Source organism: Saccopteryx leptura, chromosome 11, assembly GCF_036850995.1.
Source record: "Saccopteryx leptura isolate mSacLep1 chromosome 11, mSacLep1_pri_phased_curated, whole genome shotgun sequence".
Lineage (NCBI taxonomy): Eukaryota > Metazoa > Chordata > Mammalia > Chiroptera > Emballonuridae > Saccopteryx > Saccopteryx leptura.
This window is the reverse complement of record NC_089513.1, coordinates 70,398,471-70,417,467: the sequence shown is the minus strand read 5'-3', so window position 1 is coordinate 70,417,467 and position 18,997 is coordinate 70,398,471. Positions and strand designations below refer to the sequence as shown.

General features: G+C 62.2%; 1 protein-coding gene across 6 annotated transcripts; it reads left to right on the top strand.

Moving 5' to 3' along the window:
• Positions 1–521: 521 nt before the first annotated feature.
• On the top strand, positions 522–14,997 carry AMPD2 (adenosine monophosphate deaminase 2). Of its 6 annotated transcripts, XM_066352262.1 has the most exons (19): positions 522–950; positions 1,833–1,898; positions 6,202–6,332; positions 6,559–6,689; positions 8,121–8,189; positions 8,284–8,395; positions 8,628–8,814; positions 9,675–9,816; positions 9,923–10,012; positions 10,606–10,735; positions 11,345–11,539; positions 11,620–11,751; positions 11,958–12,121; positions 12,381–12,507; positions 12,596–12,759; positions 13,003–13,123; positions 13,406–13,579; positions 13,736–13,846; positions 13,973–14,997. In XM_066352262.1, the coding sequence occupies exons 1-19, from the start codon at positions 941–943 to the stop codon at positions 14,180–14,182; spliced, it is 2,466 nt and encodes an 821-aa protein (XP_066208359.1). In that variant the 5' UTR covers positions 522–940; the 3' UTR covers positions 14,183–14,997. The 6 variants fall into 6 exon arrangements, with proteins under 6 accessions (XP_066208359.1, XP_066208360.1, XP_066208364.1 ...); XM_066352263.1 differs by lacking the exon at positions 1,833–1,898; XM_066352265.1 differs by lacking the exon at positions 522–950 and having other exon boundaries at positions 1,567–1,898.
• The last annotated feature ends 4,000 nt before the right edge of the window (positions 14,998–18,997 follow it).

Genomic DNA, 18,997 nt, shown 5'->3' with positions numbered 1-18,997 from the left:
CACTTATATGAGCTCATTTACCCTAACAACCACCATATAAAGCAGGGTCTCTTCCACTCATTTTGCAGACAAAATAGAAGTTCAGCTAGGTTAAGTAACTTTCCCAAAGTCAGTAAGGAAATAGGTGGAGTCTGGAATTGAACTGAGGCATTCTGGCCACAGAGCCTAAGCTCTTAACCAACAAATATAGCAATGTATGTGGGAAGGGGAGCCAGAATGCAGGGCACACCCTGCCTACCCACGCCTGCCAGGAGAAAACAGACACCCAGGGTGAGAATGCCGTGGGTAGTTCTGCTAAAAGTGAACCCTGGGACTGTAATAATAGCTATCTTTCACTGGGCGCTGACTTCGTGCAATAACTCCTTTCAGTGAGGTAGTGCCATTGCCTCATCGCATTTACTGATGAGAAGCTGACGCACAGAACTTGCACTAGAACCGGCGGGGCCAACCGCTTAGGGGCAGCGGCCCACGTGGCGCCGGGTAAAGGAAAGATGGCGGGGCGGGGCCAGCCGGCTTAGGGGCGGGGTCTGGGGCGGTGGAGACTAGGGGCGGCGCTGCCCAGGTCTCTGTAGGGTCGCACCTGTTGCGTGACTACCCTAAGATCCAGCTACGGCGGGCCGACCCCGAACCCCCGGAGAGTGTGGGGAGAAGCCCAGACGAGTGCCGGGTCCCACTCTGCTGGGAGCACGTGGCCTGCCCGCCTGTCGAGTGTGGGCCTGGGGGTCTTCCAGGCCAGTGCAGCGGCCAAGGTCAGCGGGGGTCCACCTCCTGCCAGCCGGCAATTTTGGAAGGCCTGCCTTACTCCTCCCATCTCGGTGCCAGAGAGCGACTTGGCCGGGGACTGGGCTCCAGCCCTCATCCCCTCCCTCGCGACCTGGGCTCCCCAGCTGGGCAGACCCTGGCAGGCAGTCTCCCCGGTCCCTCCCAGGGCTCGGGCAGCATGGCCTTCGGTGAGTGCGTGTGCCTGTGTCGGGGGGGGGGGGGGGGAGGGTCTCTGGGACAGAGAAATGCACTGGCCAGGGTGACAGAGGGTGGGGGTCTCCGCACAGCCAGCAGACCTGGGGGAGGGCGGCCAGCTCCGCCTGCGGACGGCCTAGGGGCTCAGCCTGTGCGTGGGAAGAGTCAGAAGACACGGGGTGTCTATTTCCCAGGCCCCCAGAGAAGCCCCTGCCTCCTGGCCTCCCTGCCTTCCTAGAAGGTAGCTTCTGGGGGACAGTGGAATTTCCCCAAGACAGGCTCCTCCCTGCCGGGCTGGGGCTCTCAGCTCTACCCCATCCTCCCAGAGCTGGGCTACCCGGGCTCTGGGGTTGAGAGAAAGAATAAAACGGGGACTCTTCCCCAGGGGGCTGGGTGTTCATGGACTGCGCCTGCCCGGAGCCAAATGCATTCTGAACTCGGATTGGATTCCTGTTGATTTTTTTCTCCCGGGCTGGCTGGACCAGCTAGGCTGGACTTTGAGTCCTGGCCCCAGAACCCTGGCAGGGGACGAGGCTCCGGAGAGGATTAGTGGAGGGCCGGGAGCCGGCCCTCTCCTATCTTGTTCTCACCTCCACACCCCAGGCTGACGTCACTCCAGGGATGGGGAAGGGAGGGGAGAGGAGGGATCGGGGCTGGATGGCGGCCCCCCTCTTGGAGGTTGCCTAGACAACATCAGAAATCGTGGCCAGGGCCTCTTCCGCCGGCGGGGCCTCGGCTTCCTGCATCAGTCACTCCCGCTGGGGGCGGGGCGGAGGAAGGGGTTGGATGTGGCAGAGGCAGGCCCAGCTGGTGCCGCTCAGACTCCCCCGCCATCTCTGCGGCCGGAGCCATGGCATCCTATCCATCCGGCCCAGGCAAACCCAAGACCAAATATCCCTTTAAGAAGCGTGCCAGTCAGCAGGCCTCCTCTGCCATACCAGGTGAGTGTATGCATCCCAGCCCAGGCACCGGCTCCGCTCCACCCCCTCCGTGGCCCCGGCCACTGGTCCCCTCACAGGGAGGCCCCTCTGCACCCTCTCTGCGGTGGTGCTCCTTGTCCTCCGTCCCGGTCACAGCTGACTTGGAAGGCGGTGTGGGGGTGCAGGGTGACAGGTTTCTATGCCAGGTACGCTGCTCTCTGTAATGTGGAGTGGGTGTGGGTGCAGAAGAGGTGTATTTGCACACGTGTCAGCGTGTGGATGTGCTAAGACTGCATGTGGAGTGTGTGAATGGAGTGGGGGGTTTGGGACTGAGTGGTGTGACAGGCCACACTGCTGGTGGCTGGGCCTTTGCCAGGCAGGCTCCGCCTCTCCTCCTGGGGTGAGTTCCTTTTTATTGGACCCCAGTCTCAGACTGAGGATCCCCCGGCTGGGGGTCTGATGTTAGGGCTGGTATTCCAGGACTGGGGGCCCAACTGTATGGTTTGTTTGCTGTGTGCTCATCCTTGGTGTGAGCTGTCTCAGGAGTGTGGGGTGTCCTTGGGCCGGGCTTTGTGGGGCTCAGGCCGGGCCTGCTGCCCGTCTGCTGTGCTCCTGCACCCTCTGGTTTGGCTCCCACTCTGGTCGGCATCTCTGCACCATTTGGAACAGGCAGTGTGCTGTGGCGATGCCCAACTCCTTAAGGGCTCGGCTGCCTGGGTTGGTGCTTGCTGAGGAATATTTGCCTGCCATTTGCTGTCCCCAGGCCTTGTGGCTAAGGAAAGACCACCCCCACTTTGGTGACCAGGTCAAGTCAGTACCCCCTTCCCCCAGCAGCTATCTGCACTTAGAGCTTGGTCATCCACTTCCTGCGTTTTCTTATGACACTGAAGATGCTGGCCTGGTCTGTACTGTCCTGAGGGTCGTGCTCTCTGTGCTCAGGTCTGTGCCATCCAGAGGGTATGTCCCCTGGGGCTAGATCTGTATACCTTTGGGTGGTCACACGGGGGAGCATCTGCTATTTGTGAGTCAAAGCCTTGGGCACCTCTCTGCCTACTGAGGGAATCCTTGCAGTGAGTGAGGGGCTCCTGGTTAAGAGGGTAGATGGGATGTCAAGAATCTTGAAGTTGATGGGAGTGGTTGGCTCTTGGCCGACCCCCCAGGCTCCCCATGAAGATGTGTGTGTGTGCGTGTGCGCGGTGCTGTTGCACAGACCCTGGGAGAAGGGACCAGCAGGCAGCTGGGTCTTTCAGGCCTGGCCGCAGAGAATGTGGAGGTTATGTCCGTCTGTCCCCTCCCGTGAGTCCTGGCTGCCCTGTGCAGTGGCCTGACAGGCTGGGGGAATGGCTCTGGCCGCTAGCGGTCCTGGTCACCCAGCATTTCTGTGGAGGCCCTGGGCCGCCCTGCTAGAAGGAGAAGTTGAGATGGGGGCCTTTGACTCAGCTCCTACGACCCCTTCAAGACCACCCCTGAAGGCCTGGTCAGCCTCGCCTGGAGAGGGTTAGAAGTGGAGAGTTGTATAGGGTTGGAGTTCCTGGGCAAGCGAAGACTTAGGCTCTGTCTTCGACCCTGGGGGCGGAGCAGGTGCCTGTCTTTCCCTACTCCTGCTCTGCCCTCTTCCAAATTAGAGATAGTGTCACCCCCATCTCCACCCCTGCCAAGTTCTGTTCTCTTCACTGCTGCCGTTCACTGCTCAGTTGCTTGGCCTGCGCTCGGTCCAAGAACCCCCACCCTCCCTAGTGGGTGGAACATGCTAGGAGGGTCCCAGGAGTTCATAATCGCAGATTACAGTGTTTTACTGAACTCACAGAGCCGTATCTCTGTGAGCCTTATGGCAGCTGTGGCTAGGCAGGACACAACCCCTTTATCACCCCATCATAGACAAGACCTGAAGCCTCTGGGAGACAGAGACTTGTGTAGGAACAGAGTCAAGAGTGAAGTCCTGGCCCTGGCCGGTTGGCTCAGCGGTAGAGCGTCGGCCTAGCGTGCGGAGGACCCGGGTTCGATTCCCGGCCAGGGCACACAGGAGAAGCGCCCATTTGCTTCTCCACCCCTCCCCCGCGCTTTCCTTTCTGTCTCTCTCTTCCCCTCCCGCAGCCAAGGCTCCATTGGAGCAAAGATGGCCCGGGCGCTGGGGATGGCTCTGTGGCCTCTGCCTCAGGCGCTAGAGTGGCTCTGGTCGCAACATGGCGACGCCCAGGATGGGCAGAGCATCGCCCCCTGGTGGGCAGAGCCTCGCCCCTGGTGGGCGTGCCGGGTGGATCCCGGTTGGGCGCATGCAGGAGTCTGTCTGACTGTCTCTCCCTGTTTCCAGCTTCAGAAAAATGAAAGAAAAAAAAAAAAAAAGAGTGAAGTCCTCCAAATCCTAGTCCCCCTTCTCCCAAACCTCTCTCCCTTCCTGGGCAATCTGTCCCCGACAACAAGCTTGGAACGGGGTTGTAGGTCTAGGGGGCCGTAAACCAGCCCCATGGGATCAGGGAGGCTCAGTGACTGGTTCTTACCTGGACTGAGCTCCTCACCCGGCTGCTAGCCAGCTGCTCTCCCAGGTAGAGGCGCTGTCTCTCCCGAGGGACCCCACAGGCAGGGCCCCAGAAGAGGGTGGTAAGGAAAACAAGGCCACCAGGCTGGGGACGCTGGCGTTGGCTGCTGGGTACGGAGGTGAGAGCTGCCTGCCCGGTGCTTTTGTACCCCCTCCTGTGGACGGCCAGGTGCTGCCCACTCACTATATCCCAGGGCATTTTAAAGAGGCTCGGCCCCTCCCTGCCAGCCTCTCCTACCCATATCTGCCCACCCTGCTGCGCCCCCATGGTGACCCCACTTTGGGCTGGGCGCTGGCACTGTAGAGGTTCAGGCCTTGTTCAGTTCTGGGGTTCTTTTCCCTAACCTTGATTTCTGAGCTGCCCCGAGCTCCCCCAGCCCCCTGCCTGCCGTCATCCCAGGGTCTCCCCTGCATGCAGCCGCACTTGGTACAGCCCACGCCGGCCCTTGAGCCGTCCTGGGGGACTGGCTGCAGCTCCACTCAGCAAGCAGGCCGGCAAGGGGCACAGGGCTGCCGGCCTGCGCTGCCTGAACTCGGCAGGTAGGACCCAGGCAAGCACGAGGATGAGTGGGTGCTGGGTCCTGGATCTTGGGCAGGCACCTCCTCTTCCCTTTGTCCAGCCTTGGGACCCCTGACTCTGGGGCATTGGGGAGGGGGCCTGGAGACTTTAAGGTGCTCTGCCTGGGTAGTCACCAGTCTGTCCCTCAACCCCAGTGCAGAGGGGGAAGGGGAGTCACGGAGAGGAGGACCCCCCAGAACTGGCTGGGAGAGCCCAGCTGGGTGTGGAGAGTTTCCTGCTGGGGAGGGTGGGCAGGGAGTCCAGGGCGGGTCCTTCGGGATGGGCTGCGAGATCAGGCAGCCCCTCTAGACTGGCAGCTCCGAGGCTCTTCATGCCAGCCTCCTAGTGGGCAGCTGAGTCTGCCCTCCATGGAAAGAGACCCTGGCTTCTGATTCTCCCTTCCCCAGGCCCTTCCCGGGGCCTCTGAGTGGCTCGGACTGTTTGTGGCAGCTCCCGTTGGAGGGGCAACCCGCAGTGGGAGGGACCGGCTGGGGCCAGGTCTTGGCAGCCCTGGGGTCCTAGGAGAGAGGGCAGGCCTTTGGGGAGCTGGTGGGGTTCCTGCTGCCAGCCAGGTCCTCCGTGTCCTCGCCTCCTCTTCCCGTGAGGGCTGGCCCCCAGGTCAGAGCTGAGGGGCAGCTGTTGCTCCGCTGTGCTCTGTAGGTCGAGGACATCGGGTATGGACCCTGGCCCTCTGAGAGGTGGGTCTGGTTCTGGACTGCTGGCCCTGGAAGCTGCGGGCTGGGGTTCGCTGGTGTTGGCCACCAGGTCCTTACTGAGTTCCTGGAGCGCGTGTGTATGTGTGTGTGCACGCGCGTGTGTGTGTGTGCACGCGTGTGTGCGTGTGTGTGCACGTGTGTGTGCGTGTGTGTATGGACACACTTGTGCCTGTCTGTAGGAGATACGTGGAGGTTCTCATGGCCTAAGGGAGGGGTTCCTAGTTCAGGATTCAGTTCTGATTCCTGAAGTGAATGAATCACTTGTTCTAGGGGCAGACTTGGGACTCCTATCCCCCAGACTGGAATGGGTGAGGGGTCCCGTGCTCCACTGTGAGGCTGAGGTCCTTTGGGAGCTAGAGTAGGCTCACATCCTTAGCCTCTGCGAAGGGACTGCCCACTGTCCAGGTGCTGGCCTCTCTCCGGGGTTGGCCAGGGGCAGGCAGGAACCCAGGGCTTCCAGTGCATCCTGGTCTGGCCCTGCACCCTTTGACCCTGCGGGCACTGTCTCCACAGAGGCTCGGGGTGGGCTGGGGGCCCCTCCGCTGCAGTCTGCTCGGTCCCTGCCAGGCCCCGCCCCCTGCCTCAAGCACTTCCCGCTGGACCTGCGCACGTCTATGGATGGCAAATGCAAGGAGATCGCCGAGGTATCGCCTGGCACCTTGCCCTGAGTTCCCCCACCCTGTGTCCCCCACACTGTCCCAACGCTCTGTCTCTGCTCTCTGTCCCCTGACTTCACGCTTGCCTGTGCCCCGACCCCTAGCCTCTCCCTGGTACCCCAGCCCCTGCCGCCCTCACCTCCTCCCCAGGCTCTGCAAGGGAGGGCCCGGGGCCGAGTCCCAGGCCATGCCGACCCTTCCTTCCCGCCCCCAGGAGCTGTTCAGCCGCTCCCTGGCTGAGAGCGAGCTCCGCAGTGCCCCGTATGAGTTCCCCGAGGAGAGCCCCATTGAGCAGCTGGAGGAGCGGAGGCAGCGCCTGGAGCGGCAGATCAGCCAGGATGTCAAGTGAGCCCCAGGCCCCAGAGCCTGCAGGCCGTGGCCTGGGGGGGGGCGGTCCAGCCAGGCAGCTGTGGGGGGAGACGTGCCAGGTGGCTGTGTGTGTGTGTGTGTGTGTGTGGAGGGGCACGGCCAGGCAGCTGTGTGTGTGTGTGTGTGTGGGTGTGTGTGTGGAGGGGCACGGCCAGGCAGCTGTGTGTGTGTGGAGGCGCACGGCCAGGCAGCTGTGTGTGTGTGTGTGTGTGTGGGTGTGTGTGTGGAGGGGCACGGCCAGGCAGCTGTGTGTGTGTGTGTGTGTGGGTGTGTGTGTGGAGGCACACGGCCAGGCAGCTGTGTGTGTGTGTGTGTGTGGGTGTGTGTGTGGAGGGGCACGGCCAGGCAGCTGTGTGTGTGTGTGTGTGTGTGTGTGTGTGCGGGTGTGTGTGGAGGCGCACGGCCAAGCAGCTGTGTTCGCGTGTGTGTGGGTATGTGTATGGGTGTGTGTGGAGGGGCACGGCCAGGCAGCTGTGTGTGTGTGTGGGTGTGTGTGTGTGTGTGGGTGTGTGTGTGCATATATTCCTTTTTTTTTTTCAATTATTTTTATTTATTCATTTTAGAGGAGAGAGAGAGAGAGAGAGAGAAAGGGGGGAGGAGCAGGAAGCATCAACTCCCATATGTGCCCTGACTGGGCAAGCCCAGGGTTTTGAACCGGCGACCTCAGTGTTCCAGGTCAATGCTTTATCCACAGCGCCACCACCGGTTAGGCCTGTGGGTGTGTGTGTAGAGGGGGCACGGCCAGGCAGCTGTGTGCGTGTGTGTGTGTGTGTGTGTGTGTGTGTGTAGGTGCACGGCCAAGCAGCTGTGTATGTGCGTGTGTGTGCGTGTGTGGAGGCGCACGGCCAAGCAGCTGTGTATGTGCGTGTGTGTGTGTGTGTGTGTGTGTGGTGGGGCTGGCCAGGCAGCTGTGGAGTTGTGGTAGGTAGGGGGGCACAGGCTAGTCGGCCCTCCCAGTGTCCCTCTGTCTCCCCTCTCTCTCCCTCTCCCACCCCGTCCCTGTTTGTAGCCCACTGGGGGACCGCACAGGGCCGTGGAGCGAAGGGCTGCTGGGTTCTGGTGCTGTCTCTGCCCGCCACTGTGGCCCGAAACATGGTCCTTACGTTCTGGGTGTGCTTTCTCTCATCTCCAATGCGGGGCAGAAGCAGCACCCGCAGCATGGGCTCTACAGCCCGTGAGGAGCACGGTGACGGAACACACGGGCACATGGCTCGGGGCAGGGACCTGGGCGGAGGCCCGTGAGGAGCACGGTGACGGAACACACGGGCACATGGCTCGGGGCAGGGACCTGGGCGGAGGCCCGTGAGGAACACGGTGACGGAACACACGGGCACATGGCTTGGGGCAGGGACCTCGGTGGAGGGCCATCCTGGTCATCTGCTTGACCTCTCACCCCCTCACCTCTAGGCTGGAGCCAGACATCCTGCTTCGGGCCAAACAAGATTTCCTGAAGACGGACAGTGACTCAGACCTCCAGTGAGGAGGGCAGGGGTGTGGGGATGCCGGGGACATGTGCTGGGGTGGGTTCCGCTGCTGGCCCCAACCCCTCTCTGTGTCTCCCTGCCGGTAGGCTCTACAAGGAGCAGAGCGAGGGGCAGGGAGACTGGAGCGTGCGCGAGCGCGACATGGTGCTGGAGCGGGAATTTCAGCGTGTCACCATCTCTGGGGAGGAGAAGTGTGGGGTGAGTGTGCAGGGCTGTGGGTCCCAGGGCTCCCCCAGCCTGGGGAGCTAGGAGGGAGGCTGGAGAGGGTGCTTCTCTCTCCGGGAGCGGCAGGCACAGGGTCCAGCCAGGCTGAGGCGACGGCTGGGAACAGAAAGTTCGGAGCGTTTCTGAGGTCGGGGCCTCGGACTGGGGAGAGTGAGCCTGGCCTGGGCCTAAGACCGAGGGCGCCATCGCCTATGCTTGTCTGCAGGTGCCGTTCACAGACCTGCTGGACGCAGCCAAGAGCGTGGTGCGGGCGCTCTTCATCCGGGAGAAGTACATGGCGCTGTCCCTGCAGAGCTTCTGCCCCACCACCCGCCGGTACCTGCAGCAGCTGGCCGAGAAGCCCCTGGAGACGCGGACCTACGAGCAGGGCCCCGACACCCCTGTGTCCGCCGGTGGGACCCCCATCCCTGCCCCGTTCCAAGTGCCCTGGGGTCCCAGGCTCCCTGAGATTGGAGCCCAGGAGCCTCTGCCCTGCCTGCCTCCTCCCGCGCCCTGCCCCGTACCAGCCTCCTCCCGCGCCCTGCCCCGTTCCAGCCTCCTCCCGCGCCCTGCCCCGTTCCAGCCTCCTCCCGCGCCCTGCCCCGTACCAGCCTCCTCCCGCGCCCTGCCCCGCCCCGTACCAGCCTCCTCCCGCACCCTGCCCCGTACCAGCCTCCTCCCGCACCCTGCCCCGTACCAGCCTCCTCCCGCGCCCCGCCCCGTACCAGCCTCCTCCCGCGCCCTGCCCCGTACCAGCCTCCTCCCGCACCCTGCCCCGTACCAGCCTCCTCCCGCACCCTGCCCCGTACCAGCCTCCTCCCGCGCCCCGCCCCGTACCAGCCTCCTCCCGCGCCCTGCCCCGCCCCGTACCAGCCTCCTCCCGCGCCCTGCCCCGTACCAGCCTCCTCCCGCGCCCTGCCCCGCCCCGTACCAGCCTCCTCCCGCACCCTGCCCCGTACCAGCCTCCTCCCGCGCCCTGCCCCGTACCAGCCTCCTCCCGCGCCCTGCCCCGTACCAGCCTCCTCCCGCGCCCTGCCCCGTACCAGCCTCCTCCCGCGCCCTGCCCCGTTCCAGCCTCCTCCCGCGCCCTGCCCCGTACCAGCCTCCTCCCGCGCCCTGCCCCATACCAGCCCCCTGGCGCGGGGGGCGGAGGCAGGGCCGGACCCATCGTGCCGGGCCCGTGGCGTCTCTCCCCTCTGCGGGGCCTCTGGGCTGGGCAGCAGACGGTGGCCCCCGAAAGCCCTGACGTCGACTCCGTTGTCCCCCCCTGCAGACGCCCCGGTACACCCCCCAGCGCTGGAGCAGCACCCGTATGAGCACTGTGAGCCTAGCACCATGCCTGGGGACCTGGGCTTGGGTCTGCGCATGGTGCGGGGCGTGGTGCACGTCTACACCCGCAGGGACCCTGACGAGCAGTAAGAGGGGTGGAGTGTGCTGGGGGGAAGCTGTGGGGGCTGCAGTGCGGGGGGCACTTGCAGGGCCTGGCCTGTCTCCTCACCCAAGCCCCCCCCCACATCCCAGTTGCTCCGAGGTGGAGCTGCCGTACCCCGACCTGCAGGAGTTTGTGGCTGACGTCAATGTGCTGATGGCCCTGATTATCAATGGCCCCATGTAAGTCCCTGCTGGTCCCCGGACTCTCCAATCTCACCCCTGTCCCAGGGAATTGTCACCCGTCTCTTCTTTTTTTTTTTTTTTTGTATTTTTCTGAAGCTAGAAACCGGGAAAGACAGACAGACTCCCGCATGCGCCCGACCGGGATCCAACCGGCACGCCCACCAGGGGGCGACGCTCTGCCCACCAGGGGGCGATGCTCTGCCCCTCTGGGGCGGTGCTCTGCCGTGACCAGAGCCACTGTAGCGCCTGGGGCAGAGGCCAAGGAGCCATCCCCAGCGCCCGGGCCATCTTTGCTCCAATGGAGCCTCGGCTGCGGGAGGGGAAGAGAGAGACAGAGAGGAAGGAGAGGGGGAGGGGTGGAGAAGCAAATGGGCGCTTCTCCTGTGTGCCCTGGCCGGGAATCGAACCCGGGACTTCTACACGCCAGGCCGACGCTCTACTACTGAGCCAACCGGCCAGGGCCACCAATCTCTTCTTAATTTAACATCCCAGCCTTCCCCGCCCTCTGCCCCCTCGGCAGCCTGAGCCCTGCCCCTTCCCAGGTGCCTCCTTGCAGGCCCTGAGCCCCTGCCCGGTTCTCGTCCTGCCAGAAAGTCGTTCTGCTACCGCCGGCTGCAGTACCTGAGCTCCAAGTTCCAGATGCACGTGCTGCTCAATGAGATGAAGGAGCTGGCCGCCCAGAAGAAGGTGCCGCATCGAGATTTCTACAACATCCGAAAGGTGGGGCGTCACCTGGGGGTGGGCTTGCACTTCTGCTTGGCCTCCCCCACCCAGCACCAGCTTGGAGAGGCCTCTCCATTCCTGCCCAGGCCCTGGGCCCTCCCAGCCTGGCGGAACCCACCGCCCCGCCCCCGCTCCCCCCCCCCAGCCTGGCGGAACCCACCGCCCCGCCCCCGCTCCCCCCCCCAGCCTGGCGGAACCTACCGCCCCGCCCCCGCTCCCCCCCCAGCCTGGCGGAACCCACCGCCCCGCCCCCGCTCCCCCCCCCCAGCCTGGCGGAACCCACCGCCCGGCCCCCGCCCCCCCCCCCCCCGCCTGGCGGAACCCACCGCCCCGCCCCCGCTCCCCCCCCAGCCTGGCGGAACCCACCGCCCCGCCCCCGCTCCCCCCCCCCCCAGCCTGGCGGAACCCACCGCCCCGCCCCCGCTCCCCCCCCCCAGCCTGGCGGAACCCACCGCCCCGCCCCCGCTCCCCCTCCCAGCCTGGCGGAACCCACCGCCCCGCCCCCGCTCCCCCCCCAGCCTGGCGGAACCCACCGCCCCGCCCCCGCTCCCCCTCCCAGCCTGGCGGAACCCACCGCCCCGCCCCCGCTCCTCCCCCCCCACCCAGGTGGACACGCACATCCACGCCTCGTCCTGCATGAACCAGAAGCACTTGCTGCGCTTCATCAAGCGAGCGATGAAGCGGCACCTGGAGGAGATCGTGCACGTGGAGCAGGGCCGCGAGCAGACGCTGCGCGAGGTCTTCCAGAGCATGAACCTCACCGCCTACGACCTGAGCGTGGACACGCTCGACGTGCACGCGGTCTGTCCCGGTGGCGGGGGCTGAGGGGCGGGGTCAGCGTGCGGGCTGGGGGTCAGGGGTGACCTGCCCGTCTCCCCCAGGACAGAAACACCTTCCATCGCTTTGACAAGTTCAATGCCAAATACAACCCCATCGGGGAGTCTGTCCTCCGAGAGATCTTCATCAAGACGGACAACAGGGTCTCTGGGAAGTACTTTGCCCACATCATCAAGGTGAGGCGGTGTGGTGCCAGCGCCCAGGCGTGAGGGCAGCCCTCCGTCTGCCTGAACGAGAGCCTGGGGTCTGGGAGGCTCCGTGGTGGGTGAGGGGGCTGGGTCAGAGGCAGGTGGGGGCCTGACTGAGCGCCTGTGGCGGTGGCTGCAGCGATGGGGCCGGGTGAGAACCCCGAGTGTGACAGTCGCCCCGTGCTTGTCTCTAGGAGGTGATGTCGGACCTGGAGGAGAGCAAATACCAGAACGCAGAGCTGCGGCTCTCCATCTATGGGCGCTCGAGGGACGAGTGGGACAAGCTGGCGCGCTGGGCCGTCATGCACCGCGTGCACTCCCCCAACGTACGCTGGCTCGTGCAGGTGCCCCGTCTCTTGTGAGTGTCCGTGGGAGTGGGAGGGAACGTGGGCAGAGTTCCAGGGGCCAGGGTCTGCCTCCTGCCCTCCGGGTATGGCTGACCATCCGCTGTCCCAGCCAAGTTCTTGTTCCAATCACGGTGTGCCCAGCCTGACCCGCCCACTGTGGTTCACAAGTGCTTCTGTGATCTTGGGCCAAGCTCTGACCCTCCTGGCCTGCTGGTGTCCTTGCACCGGCCCTGACCTACACACACCCGTGTGCCCGCGCCTCACCTGCAGTGACGTGTACCGAACCAAGGGCCAGCTGGCCAACTTCCAGGAGATGCTGGAGAACATCTTCATGCCGCTGTTCGAGGCCACTGTGCACCCCGCCAGCCACCCGGAGCTGCACCTCTTCCTGGAGCATGTGAGGGGGCGGCCCACGGCTGGGGTGGGGGCATGGCCTGCCTCAGGTTTGGCGGCAGCTCCGGGCTGACCCCGGGGATGCGTGCCAGGTGGATGGCTTTGACAGCGTGGATGATGAGTCCAAGCCCGAGAACCACGTCTTCAACCTGGAGAGCCCCCTCCCCGAGGCCTGGGTGGAGGAGGACAACCCGCCGTACGCCTACTACCTGTACTACACCTTCGCCAACATGGCCATGCTGAACCACCTGCGCAGGTGTGGGCTCCACCCCCCCCTGCCGTCTCACCCTCACCCAGGGGGCCTGCCCTGGGCTGGGCCCACCGAGCACTGACCCAGCTCTTGCCCCCCGCACGGGCCTGATGGTTGTTTCTCTGCTCCCGGGGCCCTTCCTCGCTGCCAGGAATCTGGCGCTGCCCCTTGTCCCAGGCCCACGGTGGCGGGGTGGGGGCCCGGGAGCCCCGGGAGCCTGGTGGCTGACGCTGTCTCTATGCCCCCCAGGCAGAGGGGCTTCCACACGTTTGTGCTGCGGCCGCACTGCGGGGAGGCCGGGCCCATCCACCACCTGGTGTCGGCCTTCATGCTGGCCGAGAACATCTCGCACGGGCTGCTTTTGCGCAAGGTCAGGGCTGCGCCCCCGGCTCCCTCCCGGTCGGTCCCCTTCCTCCCGACTCTTTGGGTCCCGTTAGCAGCTGGTCCTCCTCGTGCAGCCCCCGTCTGGACTGCTCCACACCCGTCTCCACTCCAGCCCCCACCTTGGATTCTGGTTGTAACTGACCCTCTACACTAGATTGGGCCCAGTCGGGACCCCCGCCCCCGACACGAGAGGGGCCTGTGTCCCCCAGAACCAGGTGTGCTTCCCAGCTCCACGGCCACTGACCGGTCCTCCCTGTTGTCCGCCCAGGCCCCGGTCCTGCAGTACTTATATTACCTGGCGCAGATCGGCATTGCCATGTCTCCGCTCAGCAACAACAGCCTCTTCCTCAGCTACCACCGGAACCCGCTGCCCGAGTACCTGTCCCGCGGCCTCATGGTCTCCCTGTCCACCGACGACCCCCTGCAGTTCCACTTCACCAAGGTCAGAGGCGGTGGGCGCAGGCTAGGACACCCAGGCACTGGGGTCTCGGGGCTGGTGCTGCCCCCTGCTGGTGGAGTGCAGCGTGCCAGGGAGAAGGGGGGCGGGATGGTGCCGCAGGGGCGCTCTGGTCTGAGGGAGCCTGGCCCGTCTGTGCAGGAGCCCCTGATGGAGGAATACAGCATCGCCACCCAGGTGTGGAAGCTCAGCTCCTGTGACATGTGCGAGCTCGCCCGCAACAGTGTGCTCATGAGCGGCTTCTCCCACAAGGTACCACCCCCTCTCCCTCCCTGCCTCTGCCCTGGGAGGGTCCCAGGGTCCTGGGAGGGTCCCAGGGTCCTGGGGCCTGGCCCCTCAGAGCCACTGCAGCCCGCCCACGACCCCCTCTCCCTGCAGGTGAAGAGCCACTGGCTGGGACCCAACTACACCAAGGAGGGCCCCGAGGGCAACGACATCCGCCGCACCAACGTGCCGGACATCCGCGTGGGCTACCGCCACGAGACCCTGTGCCAGGAGCTGGCGCTCATCACGCAGGCCGTCCAGAGTGAGACACTGGAGACCATCCCGGAGGAGTCGGGCCTCGTCATGAGCCCGGGGCCTCAGTGAGCCTGGCCGGCGGGTGCCCGGCCGCCCAGCACCTCGACCACGTTCTGTCCTCGGACCCCTCCGCCCCGCTGTGGTCTCTGCATGTGTCCGTCCTTCTCCGTTCTGTCCTGCATGTCTCCCGCCTCTCTCTGTCTCTGTGCCTCCCCAGTCGGAGCAGGGCCCAGGTGTGCGCCACCCCTGCTTGGCTCAGGTGGCACCCGGTGGCCCAAGTTTGAGGGCTGCGCTGTTGTTGGTGGCCCTGTCCCAGAATCCTCTGGGGCCTGGCTGGAGACGGCTGTGGGGGGCCGGCCCGCCAGCCTTTGGAGTCCCGCCCGGGCGAGCCCGAGCTTCGGCCAGGGCTTCAGTTTTGGCCCCCGTCTTGTTTACATGGCCAGAGGACAGGTGGGGCTGTGTACCTCTGCTGTGGGCACGGGGCTGCCGGGGGTCTGCGGTGGGCAGAGCTGGGCTGAGCACAGGTGTTGCCCTGGCATCTTGGACTTGGGCCTTGGAGGTGCTGGACCACCGCCTCTGCCCAGTCCTGCCCGGCAGCCTTCTCCGTCCTCCCTCTGGCCGTGTGCTCTGGTGTCCGCCTCCTGTGCCTCTGTGGGAGGGGGCGGCCGCCCTGTGCCATGTCTGGGGCCACTTCGGCTGGAGGGTCCTGGATCTGCCACCGTCCCGGGGGTGGCATCCCCAAGTGTAGTCCCCACAGTTTTGACCAGACCTGGGTCCTGGCTGGTCCCGTGTTGTTTTCTGGACCGAGGCCTTTGATGTGAAATGCGTCATTTCATACAAGCTCATCTTTCCTAGTGCATGAGAAATAAAAATTATTTAAGTAATGAGGCAGGTGGGGTCTCCGTTGGGGGTGGCACCGCCGGGGTCGGGGTGGCTGAGCTCAGGGCCAAGAGCACTCTGGATGGAGAGAGTGAATTCTGAGGGGTGTGACTGGGCTTGGATGACGCGTCATGCCCATGGAAGCGGGGGGTGGGAGAGGAGAGGCCTGCCGGGGACCCATCTGCTGTCCCCAGGCCCTCGCAGTCTCTTCCCCCTGCAGGGGGCACTGCCCATCTCCTTGCAGCCCCGTGGGACCGCTGGGAGATGTGGGAACGTGCACTTAGCAAGCAGACCTAGGCCCGTGGTTCTCAAACTGCGGGCGCCAGCATCTGGAGAGCTCATTTAAAATGCCATTTCCAGGTCCTGCCGTCCGGTTCCGATTCAGTGAGTGGAAGGTGTGGTGGGGAAATCTCACCAACTCGGCTTCTGTCCTGTGTGTAATACACACTCTCTGGGGCACCTCCCAGGAGGAAAGTGGAGGGTGCCCTGAGCTGTGCGGGGTCCTGGGTGGGCACCGAGAAGCCTGCTGCCGCCGCTGTTGCTGAAGCGCCAGAGGACAGGCCGGCGGCCTCGGAAGCAGTCTGCCCCGGGACAGTGTGAGCGTGAACCTGAGTCCCGGGGCCAGATGACAGGCCGGCGGCCTCGGAAGCAGTCTGCCCCGGGACAGTGTGAGCGTGAACCTGAGTCCCGGGGCCAGATGACAGGCCGGCGGCCTCGGAAGCAGTCTGCCCCGGGACAGTGTGAGCGTGAACCTGAGTCCCGGGGCCAGATGACAGGCCGGCGGCCTCGGAAGCAGTCTGCCCCGGGACAGTGTGAGCGTGAACCCGAGTCCCGGGGCCTGGGGGGCAGCTGGCTTCGCCTCCCCTGCTGTCAGCCTGCTCAGCCCAGCCTGCTGCGTCTGTGCGAGCCCCCTCCTGGCACGGCACTCGCCCAGTGCCCCCAGGCAGAGGCTCTCTAATGCCCCTGCCTCCTGAGGGTCCCTGGAGGGTCAGGCTCCCGCCTGTCCAAGGCCTAGATAGAGCCCTTCGGTCTCCAGAAGGCTTCTCTGGCTGGTTTTTTTGTAGCTATTTGCATATCAGAACTGCATGTTAGAGCTGGTCGAGAAGCCAGAGATTGTACAACTCTGGCTGGTTTCTGTTGAGGAAACAGGAGGTGCAAGTGGCCTGTGGCAGTAGCTGGGCTGGAAGGCAGGGGACCTCAGCGCCCAGGGCTCTGCCACCCCACGCAGGGCCTCTCTGCCTGAAGGACGCTGCGTTTCCAGGGTGAAGGGAACTTTTCAAGGACATCTATACGTTTAATAATAAAAATGTGGCCTGACCTGTGGTGGCGCAGTGGATAAAGCATCGACCTGGAAATGGTGAGGTTGCCGGTTCGAAACCCTGGGCTTGCCTGGTCAAGGCACATATGGGAGTTGATGCTTCCAGCTCCTCCCCACCTTCTCTCTCTGTCTCTCTCTCTCCCTTTCTCTCTCCTCTCTTAAAAAAAAAAAAAAAAAAAAAAAAAAAAAAGTGCTCTGTCTTCTCTCCATTTGTAAAAACAGGAGCAGGATTAGAGGATCTTTCGCTTAGGACAGCAGGGACTCCATACTTACTCGCCGAGTTTGTCATATAGGAGGGCCCTTCCTGCCATTTTCTTGTCCTTTGTTCAGCCCTCTCAGTGTCCTGAGACCCAGTCCTGAGCACACTACCAATTTAAAGTTTCTTAGCAAACTCCCCACTATTTTTTTTTTAACAACTTGCTTCTAGATTGTTTGGTTCTTTGAGATTACTCTTTCAAACATTTATTGAGAGAATAATTTTAGAGCAGTAAAGCCTGAATACATTTTCTTATCTGAAAAGGAAATAATTTTTGTTCCAGAACTTGAGAAAATATACAGAAATTGGAAAAGGGGGGAAAAAAAGTCACTCATCCACCAATATCAACAAATATTTGCTGATCATCTGTCTGCATGCCTGAGATACATGTTTTTAAATATATTTCTACATTTCTTTCCGTTTTTGTTCTTTTTGTTGTTGTTTTTTTGCGAGAGGGGGAGGGAGAGAGATGAGAAGCATCAATTTGTAGTTGGGCCACTTTAAAAACTGTTCATTGCCTGACCAGGTGATGGCGCAGTGGATAGAGCGTCGGACTGGGATGCCGAGGACCCAGGTTCAAGACCCCGAGCTCGCCAGCTTGAGCGCGGGCCCATCTGGTTTGAGCAAAAGCTTACAGCTTGGACCCAAGGTTGCTGGCTCGAGCAAGGGGTTACTCGGTCTGCTGAAGGCCCGTGGTCAAGGCACATATGAGAAAGTAATCAATGAACAACTAAGGTGTCCCAACGAGAAACTGATGATTGATGCTTCTCAACTCTCCCTTCCTGTCTGTCTGTCCCTATCTATCCCTCTCTCTCCCTCTCTGTCTCTATAAAAAAACCAACCAACCAAACAAAAAAACTGTTCACTGATTCCTTCTTATACGTGCCTTGACCAGGGGGCTCAAGGCAAGCCAGTGACCCCTGGCACAAGCCAGCAACCTTTGGTTTCAAGCCGGCCATCACGGGATCATTTCGATGATTCTGTGCTCAAGCCGGCAACCTCAGGGTTTCGAACCTGGGACGTTAGTGTCCTAGGCTGACACTCTATCCACTGTGCCACCCTGGTCAGGCTTTCTGTTCTTTTTTTTTTTTTTTTTTAAGGCATTTTTGAGTTGAGATATCTGTATAGTTTTGTGGTTTTAAAATCGTTTAACTGCGCTCCCCATATTTCATTAAAATACTATTTGTAAATACAAGTTTTAATTACTGTTCACGGTCCGACGTAGAGCCTCACCCTAACCTCACAGCTCTTTGGTTGAGAACAAGGGCGGGACCTAACGTGACTGACGGGTGTTCACTCTGGAGCTACCGTGCTCTCTAACTTGTAACCTTGCGCAGGTTAGACCCCGGGCTCTGTGCCTCCAGGGGACCGCAGAGGGTCCTAGGGCTCCCGCTGCCATCCAAGGGGCAGGGTCGATGTCAGAGGCTGGGGAAACGGTCAAGGCTTGAAAGAAAAACTTTGGGGGCTTCAAAATAGGAAAAGGACAATGTCACAGTGGATCAGTGTTTAACTAAGGGCAGTGTTCCGGAAGTAGTAGGTCAGCTTCAGTATTTGTTACATTGGTATCCACAGAAATGCCATTATATTTGAAAACAATTTGTAAATTGGGTTCTTGGCAAGAGTTCCAGACCGTGCAGAATGATCGAAGAGAAAATCGTAAGGAAAAAAAAAAAAATCAAAAACAACCAAGGGAGATGAGAAAGTAATCGTAGCCAACAGTAAATTGAGTTACTCGTTGCCAAGTAATTTCAAAAGCAAATTCATAAGAAAGCCCTTTTACATCGAAAGCCAAGAAGAGTTATATTTAATGAGGGAATGTGGGTGCATTTGAACTTTTGTACCAAGGAGGGTGGTGCCTCGGAGAATCCAGGGTCTGTCCTCAGTTCTCCTGGCCGGGACCGGCTCCGCCTGTGGTCCGGCCAGGCCCTTCCACCCGCGTGCCTCCCTGACCAGGCTGGACGGATTCAGAGCACCTATTCAGAGATCTGTGCCACGGACCCTGTGTGGCTGGAGTTTCTGGCTCTGTTTAGCAGATAAACTATCCTGGATTTGAAACCTGAGTGAGTGTTTTCATTTATTAGTGGGGCAAGCACCCCCCCCCCCCAGCTCCCCAGGTTCCGGTGACGGTGCAAAGGAGAGAGAGTACAACCCGTTCCCAGCCTTGCAAGTAGAGTTAGGATTGAAACTCAGGTCTGTTTGACTCCAAATTCCAGTCTGAAGCACAGTGTACGTCTGTGGAGGCCTGGCAAGCGGCAGAATCTTGGAAGACCGAGCTGGGAGATCTGGATTCACAGTACCCGGGACACGGTGACCTCAGCCGCTGAGGGCACAGGCCTTCGGGTCTCGTTAAAGGAGCACCTTGGGCAATGCCCACAACAGGCTGCCCTGTCAACCCTCTGCTGGCCTGCGTTTTCTTTCTGTTAGGAGACCT